At 37.0% G+C, this 13275-nt stretch overlaps 1 protein-coding gene across 3 annotated transcripts in view; it reads right to left on the reverse strand.

Annotated features, from left to right (window-relative positions):
* Positions 1-13275, reverse strand: part of GFPT1 (glutamine--fructose-6-phosphate transaminase 1) — a 54841-nt gene that overhangs the window by 21531 nt on the left and 20035 nt on the right. For 2 of the 3 annotated variants that reach the window (XM_077915706.1, XM_077915705.1), the window contains exons 4-11: positions 12183-12308; positions 10307-10365; positions 9468-9602; positions 7969-8030; positions 6730-6809; positions 6475-6528; positions 3200-3305; positions 1023-1186 (exon numbers count right to left, since the gene is read on the reverse strand). In XM_077915706.1, the coding sequence (XP_077771832.1) occupies positions 1023-1186; positions 3200-3305; positions 6475-6528; positions 6730-6809; positions 7969-8030; positions 9468-9602; positions 10307-10365; positions 12183-12308 (786 nt within the window). The remainder of the gene's footprint in view (positions 1-1022; positions 1187-3199; positions 3306-6474; positions 6529-6729; positions 6810-7968; positions 8031-9467; positions 9603-10306; positions 10366-12182; positions 12309-13275) is intronic. The other variant, XM_077915707.1, reaches the window with a different exon arrangement.

Raw genomic sequence — 13275 nt, forward strand, 5'->3', positions numbered from 1 at the left:
ACACAACCAAAAAGTCTACCTCCTGGAACAGAACCTTAGTAAATGAAACAAGGGCTCATGCGATGGAGCACAATATTCACGTGGGACATTTTACCCAATGTGAAGAAAAATAATCAAGTAAGGAGGAAAATCCGCTTTATTAATAACTTTATACCTAAAATATGCAGTTAGAGCAAAACAGAGGAAGGGGACAAACTTAAGATTTAGAGTCAGATCTAGGTTCAAACCATAGTTCTATCCTCCAGCACCTAAATGGCTCTGGAGAAATTCCTTTATCTGTAAGCACAGTGACTACTTCACGGCGCTGTAGTGTGGATATAGGGCACACCCGACATATAGCAGCTATGTAATAAATGGTGGCTTCCAGCCCACCTCGGCCCCGTGAGAAAGGAGAATAAAAATTAAGACCATAATAATCTTAACAACAGCAAACATAATGTAGGGCTCACTAAGGGTGTTCTGTTCTGAAGGCTCTACATAAATCAGCTCTCTTCAACCTTAATGAGGCAGGTCCTATTATCCCCATTTTACATATGAGAAAACTGAAGCACAGAAAGTAAGAGAGGAATAAGCCTTATAAAGTATCTTAAAAATATCAAGTGCTACTTAATCTCTCTCTTTTTTTTTTAAAGATTTTATTTATTTATTCATGATAGACATAGAGAGAGAGAGGCAGAGACAGGCAGAGGGAGAAGCAGGCTCCATGCAGGAAGCTCAACGTGGGACTCGATCCTGGGACTCCAGCAGCATGCCCTGGGCTGAAGGCAGGCGCTAAACTGCTGAGCCACCCAGGGGTCCCCTTTTAATGTTAGAAACAGAACCATGAATTAGTCTAAAAAACAACTACTTGAAGATCAGCAGGTAATTTTTCCAAAGAGTCATCCCTTTTTTGGGGTCACCCAAAAAACCAATCGTGTGCAAGATTTCAGGCAGCACTGTGTCATCAGATCCCTACACGACAGGAAGGAGAAGGTCTCCTTTCTATCAAGAACACCAAGTGATAACATGACAAAAGCTTTCACCCTTCATGATCTGCTGGAGTTCCATCTGGAGGGTTTGCACAGCTCGTCCAGGGTGATCTCCTGCGGTTCGTTTAATTCGATGGATAGAAAGACGGCCATCCACCACCGCTGCGACATCATCGTCTTCAAGAAAGATGACACGATTGGTATGTTCTATGACAGCACTATAAAATGTTCAAGGAGATACTATGATCAGTAACCAAGAATGATCATTAAAAATAAAACTGTCATCAGGACACACAGACCAAATTCAAATACAAACTTAGGGCGCCTGGGTGACTCAGTCAGTTGAGCATCTGGCTCAGGTCATGATCTCAGGGTCGTGGAATCAAGCCCCACGATGAGCTCCATGTTCAGCAGGGAGTCTGCTTGAGATTCGCTCTCTCTCCCTCTGCCCCCCTCCTCTAAAATAAATAGATAAGTCTTTTAAAAATAAAATAAAATATATAGTATCTCTGATAACTTTCTGGTTACCAAAGCCCCTTCCTACAGGGCAGTGGGCGGTTACTTTGGACAATGAATAACTGTGCTCTGTGCAGCACCCTAAACCAAATTAGACTAGATCAAATCAGAAAGCATGGCTATTTCCTCCTCATTCTATCGCCAAACCCTTCAATTTTAACTCCTAAATATTTCTCAAAGCTTCTCTCTAGGTCTGGCACCACAGACCAGTTCTAGCTACCATTAGCTCTTGGCTGAACTACTGCAGCAACCTGTTAACTTATCCAACCACTTTCCCTCCCTCCATCCATGCATTTTCCATTTCCGCCAAGATGAGTATCAAAAGGCAACTCAAACCAAGATTTCTCTTTCACCCACCCAAGCTTGATGGCTTCCCTTTGGCTTTTCAGAAAACAACAAAACATCTTACCATGACCCCACCTCCTTCTCTAGCTTCATCTCCCACCAAACTTCCTCTCTTCATTCCAGCCACACTCATACCAAGAAAATGAACGTTCTCCCCTCTAACTCTTCACCTAATTAACTCCTAACAACTTACCAAGGGAGAGATAAGTGTCACTCCCTTAAAGAAATTTACCCATAGGAGGGTAAGTCACCCTGCCACAGACATTCTGTAGCTCTCGTTGCAACTGGAATTCTAGACTTGTGTCTTCTTTATTAAGAAAAAGCTCCTCAGGGACAAGTGTGTGTGTGTGTGTGTGTGTGTGTGTGTGTGTGTATACACACAGAAGTGTATTTTATTATTATATACATATTAAATTTTTTTTGGCGTAATCTCCACCCCCAACATGGGGGTCAAACTCACAACCCTAAGATCAAGAGTCACAGGCTCCCCAGACTGAGCCAGCCAGGCCCCCCCTCAGACAAGTATATTTTTATTTTTACTGATCATTGTCTCTTAAGCCTAGCACATAGCTTTGCTCAGAATGTGCAATATGTATGAATGAATGAATGACAAAAGGATGGAAAGCTTCTGCAATTTCCAGTTTATTAAAATCATGACTATAAATTCTGTAACAAACCTACTTAATGACAACAATGATGCATCCTAGCACTGACTACACTCCTGCAAAAATTAGGAAACAGTGAAGCTTATTCTCTCACTGAGATGATGCATTCCCGGAAGTCCTAAACTACGACACTTTCTCATCTTCAGATCCCCTCACTTTCAGGCACAACGAATGACTCGAATACCTGTTGGCAACCTGAGTGATCCACTTTATCATCATCACTGTTAGTATTCCATTTATAAATGCATCTAAGCATCTCAGGGTATTTTTCACTCAAAATGTCCTGGTCTAGTACTATTTCTTTTATAAAAGCGATTATGCTGTAAATTACTTCTGAATTAAAAAGGCAAGTGTCCTTATTAGACAAAAACTACAATGGTTTAGCAACCATACTGGAATTGGTGGGACGCTAAGCCATTCTATTCTCCAATCTAAAAATCTCTCCTCCCTATAAAACCTGGGTAATGCTCCAGAAAGAAGAGGAAAAATAATACAAGAGCTCAGAGTAAATATGCAGGCACAAGTCTCAAGGACTGTTCTCTTCTTGGTAAATTGATCTAATGCTTTGAATTGGGAGAAAAAGTATTTTTAGAACCCCATCTCCAAAAAGACACATTTTCCCTAACTGATATATTCTCACACATAGCATGCCTAGCTACTACAAACTGCCTTTTGGTTTTCTCTGAATCAGTGAAGGAAGCTCACCTTGCATCAGAAGCAAAGTAATACTCCACTGCCTTTTCTTCAACAGGGAAAAGGCAAGTTGTGCTGTCCACACGAGAGAGATTGCAGCTTCCTTTCTTGTCCTTGCCTAGAGCACAGAGTTAACACAAATCAACAAACATGTAGAAAACCATTGCCAATATATAAATATACATAATTTTCTACAAAATCAACAAAAAATCATAGCAACGCAAAATAATTCCAGCAACTTTAAAAAGCTAGGTAGATCACCTTATTTCCATGCAATAAGCCAACAAGAACAAGAGACAAAGGTGTAGAGTGAAACAGCAACTATCAAAGAGAGCGTGGCAGTAATAGTGCTGCATTACACATTTTTAAAATATGATTATTTTCCTGGTAAAAGGTAAATAATTCACTAATTGCACTAACTTTTTTTAAATCAAAAGTATGTAAACCTAATCTTTACTTAACTTCATACAAAACATGATAGAATACATACATCTGTGTAACTAAACTTATAAAAATTACATTAAAAATTCAAAACTGTACAATGAATAAAATGGCATATTTTATGCCATTTTAATTATTAAAATGAATAATACTGGCATAATTATTAATTAATAATACTGGCATATTAACTTTTATTATCTCATAACAAAACTTTGCCCTAGATTTTAACAGTAAGTCAGTACAACAAATCAAGGTGTAGCCTACACTAATTCTGATTACAAAACAAAACAAAGATACTTAAAACTCCCTGACCATGGTATACCATATGTGGCAATTGCTACTAAGGACTGGAAATATACACCTAGGACCTCTTCTTTCTTAAAATTGAGTTTTCTTATATTTCTTTTAAGTCAGGATAAAAGTCCTTCTGCAATAATAATATCCTTTAATCCCTTTTAATCCTTTAGAACTTGAGAATTCTGACATCTCTACTTAATTTGTCAAGTCACGAATGAAGTATTTTTTTTCCTTTTTGCTCATTCACAACAAAAGTCAAAACTGAAAAGCAAAATGAAGTTTGGCAAATTAGACAAATAGAGGGGGGAAAACCATTAATTGAAGATTATTTAAATGTCAGAGACAAAAGCAGCACCTTTTTCTGAGATTAGGACAGAGTAGACCTTATAACTATGGACACAAGGCCAGAGGATACTATAAATACACTTGTAAAAACTCATATTGTATCTAGCCTCTAAAATGCATGTCTGTAAAGTACATCCAAAGTTCTCCATAATCCGTGCTAATTTGATGTGTTTTAGACATGAAAATAGAACAGTTCTTTCCATCCAAGTTCAACAGCAAAAAAAGATACCACACTTTAAAAAACATGTATAAGATGACATCCCAGAAAAAGTAACACTACAGAAAGATTAAACGTGTTGATCAGTGTTTGCCAAGGCCTGGGACTGGGAACAAGGGCTGGCTACAAAGCTATCCCTGCAGGGAACTTTTAGGGGGATGGAATTGTCCTGTACTCTGATTGTGGTGGTTATACAACGGTGTGCATTTGACAAAACTCATGAAACTGCACATCAGAAACAGTGAATTTTACTGATGTAAAAAAAGTGAATTAAAAAATATGTAGAAGGATAGCCTAGCATCTATATTTTCAAAACAAATACAACCAGCCTTAGGTTATAAAATGTCCTCACATTGTCAAGTTTCACTAAATTCCTCCTCCAAATGTTTATTCTTCAAGTAACAAGGTATATTTAATTATAACATTTAAAAGGATTTAAGCTACCACTGCCTATTTAAATGAAAAGAACATTACCACCTGATACCTATACCATGACTCTTAGACTCTATAAAAAGTTCTGCCATACGTTGATTATCTCATCTGATTTGAGTGGAACACAATTATTACCACCCCCTTTTATTCTGTAAGCAGTTAGACCTGGAGAAAATAGCAAAATCTAAAAGCCAGTCCCATATTCTCCCCTTTACACAGCCTCGTCAATAAGAGGCTCAACTTTTCCAACTAAACTTTGCGGAGTCACACATTATCTACCTATTAGGAGCTAGAGAAATAAAGGTTACTAAAACATAAATCACGATTTTTTTTTTAATTTTATTTATGATAGTCATACAGAGAGAGAGAGAGAGAGAGAGGCAGAGACACAGGCAGAGGGAGAAGCAGGCTCCATGCACCGGGAGCCTGACGTGGGATTCAATCCTGGGTCTCCAGGATCGCGCCCTGGGCCAAAGGCAGGCGCCAAACCGCTGCGCCACCCAGGGATCCCATAATTCACGATCTTAAAAAGATGTCTCACGTTAAAGTTTTTCTTCAAACTTCTTAAGACCTTAGGCCAATGTTCTTCCTTTTTTTTTTTTTCCTAAAAGCAGTCTAAGAAACTGTACAAGGTACCATAAAGGTAATGTATACATGAGCAGGATTATAAACAGAAATCTGGGACTCTGGCTCCAAAATTCTGTACTCTCACTGGTAAACGAATTTCTCTTCTGAAAAGGGAAGGATAGGCAGGAGGAAGTAAGAAGAAAAGCTAACACTTCATGACTGAAGGCTACTTAAGGAACTCTGCTTTAGATAAAGGAGCTAAAGCAGCCACTATCTAAAAATGAACAGGTTTAGTCTTTCGCTAATTTTTTTTTTTCAAGAAACCAAGAATTGTACATTAATAATATGGGTTTCAAGTTCCTGAATTTACCACTCCCTATCTTTCACTTGGGAAGCTTTTAATAATAAGTAAATGAGAAGGGCATGCCATTTGTTTTCTGTCTAATTATATCAATAAAATGATCCAGAATTTGTATGACTGAAAGTCCTATAAAGAAAAATAAGCTTCAAACAATAAAAAAAAAGACTCCAATTTGAAACAAGGCAATCAGAATGTTGAATGTAAATCTAAAAGTAAAATGTCATGCATAAAATAAAGACCATTTAAACATAATCTAGTAAAAAGTTAGGATAAATTAAATAACTATCAGTGAATTCAATCTACAATAGCCTAGCACGCAGTGTTCTGTTCCCAGTCTAAGCATCTTATTTATAATATATCTTACATTATTCTTATTTAAGACAAAAAAACTTCATGATTTCAAATCTCAGAAATTTCAAAGAAACAAATTAAAAGCGGTTTTCTAAATGCCAAAAGCAGACAGACAAAATATACTCTGCAAATTAGAAAAATGTCAAAATATGTTTCCCCATAAAAAAGCATTTTTAGAGGCCCAGCACATTCACTCACTCCAAGAACAAAGAATTAGTAAAGAATGAACAAAAGAGGATAAGACTCCTCCCCATCCATGCAGAGTGCATTTCCCACCTCTTTCTCCCTGTGATCCCCACCGTGTGAATTTTGATCCAATCTGAGTCCTAGCTAAGGATATACAACAGAAAAAAATTCTCCTCGTCAAAGAATCACAACAACAAATCCTTTTCATGTCTAGACAGAACTATATATACACATATGTGTGGATCTGACCAAAGAGGCATTTATTTCAATTTAATGAACACAATTCTTTAAATCTACTGCACTTTATACAGTTTCCTCATAGCAGGACGTAGGGACAGTTTTTACCTGTTCTGTAGAGTATCGGAATGTGATCAGTAGAGAGTTTATGTTCACTTCGTACACCAATCAAAAGAGGGCTGCCTCGTCTGTTAGCACAAAATTAGACAGAATTAAGCCATTTTCATAAATAACGCACTGACAGGCATTTTAATGAGCCAACACTCTTCAAATAATGTTCAAATTCTCCCTCTAAGCTTGGCTTCAGGTATAACAGAAGAATAACATAAAGAGAATTTTTAAAAAATACTCAGTGATGAGATCCCCGGGTGGCTCAGCGGTTTAGCGCCTGCCTATGGCCCAGGGTGTGATCCTGGAGTCCCGGGATCGAGTCCCACATCGGGCACCCTGCATGGAGCCTGCTTCTCCCTCTGCCTGTGTCTCTGTCTCTCTCTTTCTCTGTGTCTCTCATGAATAAATAAATAAAATCTTAAAAAAAAAAATACTCAGTGACAGAGGGCAGCAGACTATAGACCCCGAGGTCAGGTTTGTCTACTTTTGTACACAAGAGTTTTACTGGAACCTGGAACACAGCCATGCTCTTTCTTTTACCTATTCTCTGCGGCTGCTTTCGCAGTACAACAGCAGAACTGTGGTGCTACGGAGGCCATATGGCCCAGAAAGGCTAAAATATTTACTCTCTCGCCCTTCACAGAAAAGTTTGCCAATGCATGTTCTAAAAACAGTGTATCTGAAATGTTTCTCCTTTTTAAAATGTCAAATGGAACCTTTCATTCCACTGCACACAGAATTCTGATACATGAATGTTTAGCACTTTCTCCTTAGTCATCTTGCCTTCCTATTAAAAATAGCTCTCTCCTGCCAAATATTAGGGCTTCTCACTGTTCTAAAAATGACGTCATGATCTTAGCAAAAGCAGCGATGGTACAATTATCTAGGAATCTGTTTAGAATATATACTTCCCAAAAATATGGAGCAAGTTAATGTTTGGGGCCTAAAACTAGAGAATACTCAATATCCAAATTCACAAAGTAAGCATGGTGTCCCAGTACAAAGGCCGGTTACAAATGCCAAAATATACTTGCTTTATTAAAGGATTCTGTTAAATGGAAGAGTGGTGAGAAATGGACAAGGAGGAACATGTGAAAAAAAATCTATTCACATGGTGTCTCCGGGAAAGGGCAAGTCTTTACAGTTAAGGGTAATCACTGTGTACAAACAACACATTTATAATTCAAATGTTTCAAAATACACATAATTATTAGTCATTATTAAATTTGTACGTACCTTGTGCCAACTGCTTGGCCAGGAAAATGAACACTTTTAAATACCAGTGCAAAAGCACCTTCCTACAGAGGGAAAAAGAATGCATTAGCAATATTTATTATGATCAATTATTAAATGTGAAATGCCTAAAACACATTGGCTTCAGCATAGAAATTCTTTGTTCACGTGCTGCTCTTTTGCAAGTTATAAATAAACCTAAAATATAGGCAGACACTTATTCCTGAGCTTTGGTGTATCCAAGACACACTTTTTAACCAAGCCCACTCTTGAAATACACTCACTAGACAATAGCTCCAAAATAAACTATTTTAAAGCACTTTTGTATACATTCCTCAATAGATACATCCTATCTCTCATACTGTGCATTAGAATGCAAGGAGGAGAGAATTAGAAAAGATTCCAAACTCATTATCCAAAATCCATTCTCTGGTCCAGTGATTTTACACCACTGCTAACTTCCATGCTTGTTGACCTTGACACGGAAGATAAAAATATACACAACCACCACTGTTAACAGGTGTACCATTAACATCTCCTCAACACAACCTCCTTAGGGACCGGGCCTAAGGAAATCAAGAGTGAGTACAAGAGGAACAGGAGGAGGTAGGAGAGGTAGGGGACCACCACAGAACACAAACTGGGTTTCATAAGGAGTAGAAAAAAGGAAAAGGCTGGAAAGGCACAGTACTCTACCCTAACGGGAAGGAAGAGGCCTCTATTTTCTCCATCTTTCTGACTCCTCCTTTTGCTGCAGACATCTAAGATTTGGGTAGAGGGAGGAGGTGAGGGTTAGACCTTCAGAAAGAGGTGAAGGGCTTTTAAATAAGAAAGCTAGAGTAATGAATGGGGATGAGGGCAGAAATCACCATGCATTTGGACTTCTGTGGATCTTGGTATCTTTGAACTTTAGCCAGGGCAACTGCGATGGGATCAGAAAGAATGACATTTTTTTTCTTGGGCTGGGAAATACTTTTTTACAGTGTAACAAGGCCAAGGAAAAGTCCCCATAAGGAAAAATAAAGAGTTGGCTATTTTGGCTCAGAGACATGCAGACATTATCCCAGAATAGAGTGTGCATTTTACTGAAGCGATCCTCATGCTAACTGACCAACTGAAGAGAATACGTGAGTAGGAAGCAAGAAAGTGATGATGAACCTGTGTCTCATGAGTGCGTTTGTGTGTGGTATGTATGGGTTTGTGTGTGTGCATGCCCATAGTTTTTGGAGAACTCTTTGATTTCAGATTATTTTTAATTCCCGTGACACTAAGCTAGAGTGAAAGAAGAAGAATTTTAAGTGTAGGGAAGGGAGGGGGTCAACTAGTCAGAGTCTCTCAAAATTATTCAAGCCGAGTATTTTTATATACACACACACACACACATATACATATATGAAATAAAAGCCAAAAATATTTAAATCAGCATAGTTTCTGCTTATCTTAATTCTAAGACTTTATGATTAACATCAGCAATAATTATCTTTAAAGGTGTGGTTTATTACCAATTGCTGGATAACTCTCTCCACCAAGGTAGTGAAACTGATATCTTGACTTTCCCGATTGTCATACATGTACTTAACAAGCTTGGCAATTGTCTCTGTGTCTGTTTCAGATTCAAAGTCATAGCCTTTGCTTTCCTGAAATTAGAAAGGGAAACAAATTGACTCATTTAATGAAATAGTCATCCAAGTCTTTCCTATAGAATTTTTTTTCCTCAAAAATTTCACTAACCAATTTCTAATATTTTTTCAATACCATACCCCTTACCAATTGTTCAAAATTAAAGTCACCATCTAAATAAGTGAGCCCAAAATAGTGAGGTTATTTTGTGTAACTAAATATACACTTTTAATTATATAAGTCTATATACATGTCACATACGAATTAAGGACATTTCAAATAAATAAAGTATAATAAGCAACAGTCACCAAATAAGAATTCCATAATAAATAGGATTCTTTATTGGATAATGAAATTGCACCATCCATTACAACAGTCATTAGCTGTATGTGGCTATTTAAATTTACACTGATTAGGGGGCATGGGGCTGGCTCAGTCAGAGAGCATGCAGCTCTTGTTCTCAGGGTTCTTAGTCTGAGCCCCACCTTGGCTACAGAGATTACTTAAAAATAAAATCTTTAAAAAAGTTTTTAATTTAAAAAATAAAATTTAAACTGATTAAAATGAAATAAAACTTCAAATTTTATAATATATTATATTACATATTACCCTTGTAATCATCTCAAGAATTACTTGATCATACATAGATGGTGCTGTACAAGCCGCCTAACTGCTTTCATTAGAAATTTCTCAAAGCCTGGTGTCTTTGTGGATCACTTACCAAAAACTTTTTCAAGTCTTTGTAGTTGGTGATAATTCCATTGTGAATAACAATAAACTCTGAAAGAAATAAAAAGTATTGATGACAAAAATTATAGGTCTGGTAAACACTATAAAATAGCCAATAAGAACGGTCAGATTTTTCTCAAGTCAAAAAATTTGTCACATGCTGTAATTCTAAGAGTAATCAAGTATCTTTTACTTTTCATTATTGGATTATCCTCAGGTAGATCAATAGACTCATTTATGTGGGTTAGTGGAAGCACACAGCACTGGGGAAGTGGATAGAGGGGAAATATAATAAACTGGGATCTAGAGGTTAACAATTTCATTTGTGGCTGAACTACTAACTCAACGTCATCATATGAAAGGGACAAATTTCCTGAGCCTGTTTCTTCATTTGCAAAATAAGAAGGCTGAATTATAGAACTACTGTTCTCACTTCTTCATTCATTCATTTTTATGCATGAAAAATTTCTTCCTAAGTTTAAAGTGAAAGACTTTCAAACTAAAACAATGATCTGATTTACACTGAGTTTAAGAACTGAAGTTAAAAGAATAAGAAAAATCAGTTATTCAGATCTACAGTGAAATTTACTTAGGTGAGGTCCAGACAATTCTTTAAATGTCAGATAAATTGGGCAGCCCGGGTGGCTCAGCGGTTAAGCGCTGCCTTCAGCCCAGGGCCTGATCTTGGAGACCTAGGATTGAGTCCCACGTCGGGCTCCTTGCATGGAGCCTGCTTCTCCCTCTGCCTGTGTCTCTGCCCCCCCACCCCCACCCCGCCTGTGTCTCTGCCTCTCTCTCTCTCTCTCTCTGTCTCTCATGAATAAATAAATAAAATCTTTACCAAAAAAAAAAAAAGTCAGATAAATTAATGTTAAAACAGTATTACAAGATCAAATATATGTGTAGTGGATAATTTTCATCTTTTTTGATTAAATAACTTTGAAAAATATAAATACAGTATTTTAGATCCATGAGTTTATAATAATAATAAAAGAAACTCATTCATCTTAGAACATTAGAACCACTTCAGTTTTGAAAAACGGTAAATAAACTGGAAAAAAAAACACATTTATCCCATCTTTTCTATATATAATCTATAAGTCTAAGTAACTAAGTAGTTAGATACGGAGATGTTTCTCTTTATAGAAGTATGTCAGATAAGTAAAAAAGGAATGAGAACATTTGACTATCACCACTTTACAAAACCCTAAGGAAATAATGCTGGCAATGATCATCTATGGCCACTAATAATACAAAAAGAAAAATGCCCAAACATCATATATCTCCAGATGTAAATCAATACCACAACAATTTATAGCAAATAGAAGGGACAGAGAAACATGTTATTTTTTTTTTTTAAAGATTTTCTTTATTCATGAGACACACAGAGAGAGAGGCAGAGACCCAGGCAGAGGGAGAAGCAGGCTCCATGCGGGGAGCCCGACACAGGACTCGATCCTGGGTCCCCAGGGTCATGCCCTGGGCCGAAGGCAGTGCTAAACTACTGAGCCACCCAGGCTGCCCGAGAAACATGTTAAATAACACCATGGGATGTATACAATTAGCAGGATCTAGACTGTAGGAAACTCTACAGAACAAACACCACAATAATCTGGGAAAGAAAAGGAGAGAAAGGGAAAGCTTCCAAAATAATCTGGGTGGAGGGGTATAAAGAAATAGAGCTGTGTACTAACCAGTGTTAAAGCTGGGTGACAGACACATCTAGTTCTACAGCCTCTCTAGTTGTGAATATGTTTAAAACTTTCCAGATTAAAAAAAAAATTTTAAATAACAGTAACATAAGAGCCTTCATTCTTCTCCCATTAATGATCTTCAATCATTCCAAAGCATGTAGAATGTGTCCATACCGTTATTTTTATCAGAGCGCTGGGGATGGCTATTGACAGGATTGGGTTCTCCATGTGTCGCCCAACGGGTATGAGCTATTCCAAGGTGTACGTCAAATTCTATATCCAAATCCATATCTTGTTGCTCTGAAGAACGTAATAAGAAAAATTCCAATGTTAAACCATGCTGTAGAGATAATGCTAGAAGCTATATTTAAATATAATTATTACAGTGCTACTCACCTGGAATACACAATTATTGAAACTGAGTATCAGCCATATTCAAAATAGTAATTAAAAGATTCAGGAGTTAATGCAGCTCAAATATTTAGGGCAAATGAATCCAATAACAATCAGGGAAATAAAGCAAATGTGACAAAATACTAACAACTGGTAAAACAGATGAAGTATATGGGTGGTTAATGCACTATTCTTTCTTCGGAAGGCTTAAAGATTTTCAGACTGAAGGGTTGTGGACAAAAAAAGTTAACTTGATTTTTTTTTTTAATCTATATTTAATCTTTGCCTTGAAAAAAATCAGCACCACTTTACCCATGTAAAAATAGATTCATTTTCTCAACGCCACAGCCTTATGACTGCAATTTCTTTGGTCTCTACTGAATGTAAACATATCTCACAATATAAACTGCAATTATAGAGAGGTTCTAAAATAAACAACAGTCCTTGAGAATAGACCAGGAAAGTACGGGGTTATAGACAGATGTTCCTTTATCCTGAAAAGCAGTTATTACAATTCCTTTTCCCTATAAGCTATCTCTTCTTTTTCCAAAGGAATAATAAAAAAAATAAAAAATAAATTAAAAAAAGGCAGTTCTAGTATTTACTAGTAATGCCCCCCTTCTGATTTCCTAAATATAACATTCATTTGGCAAAGAAACAGATAACCAAGCCTATGAGAATTAGGTCTAAATTAAGAAGAGCAAACTGCTCAGAAGTCTCAAAGAGGAAAGTCCATGCATTTTATTTTAGCACAGTCTTCGTGGTTTTATACTGGCTAATCAGACGTCATTCTAACACCCAAATCTGATCAAGAAACACCACTTAAAATCCTTGAACAGATTTCCATTGCTTAAAAAGTGGTTTGCATCCCTAA

This window comes from Canis aureus, chromosome 11 (genome assembly GCF_053574225.1).
Source record: "Canis aureus isolate CA01 chromosome 11, VMU_Caureus_v.1.0, whole genome shotgun sequence".
Classification (NCBI taxonomy): Eukaryota; Metazoa; Chordata; class Mammalia; order Carnivora; family Canidae; genus Canis; species Canis aureus.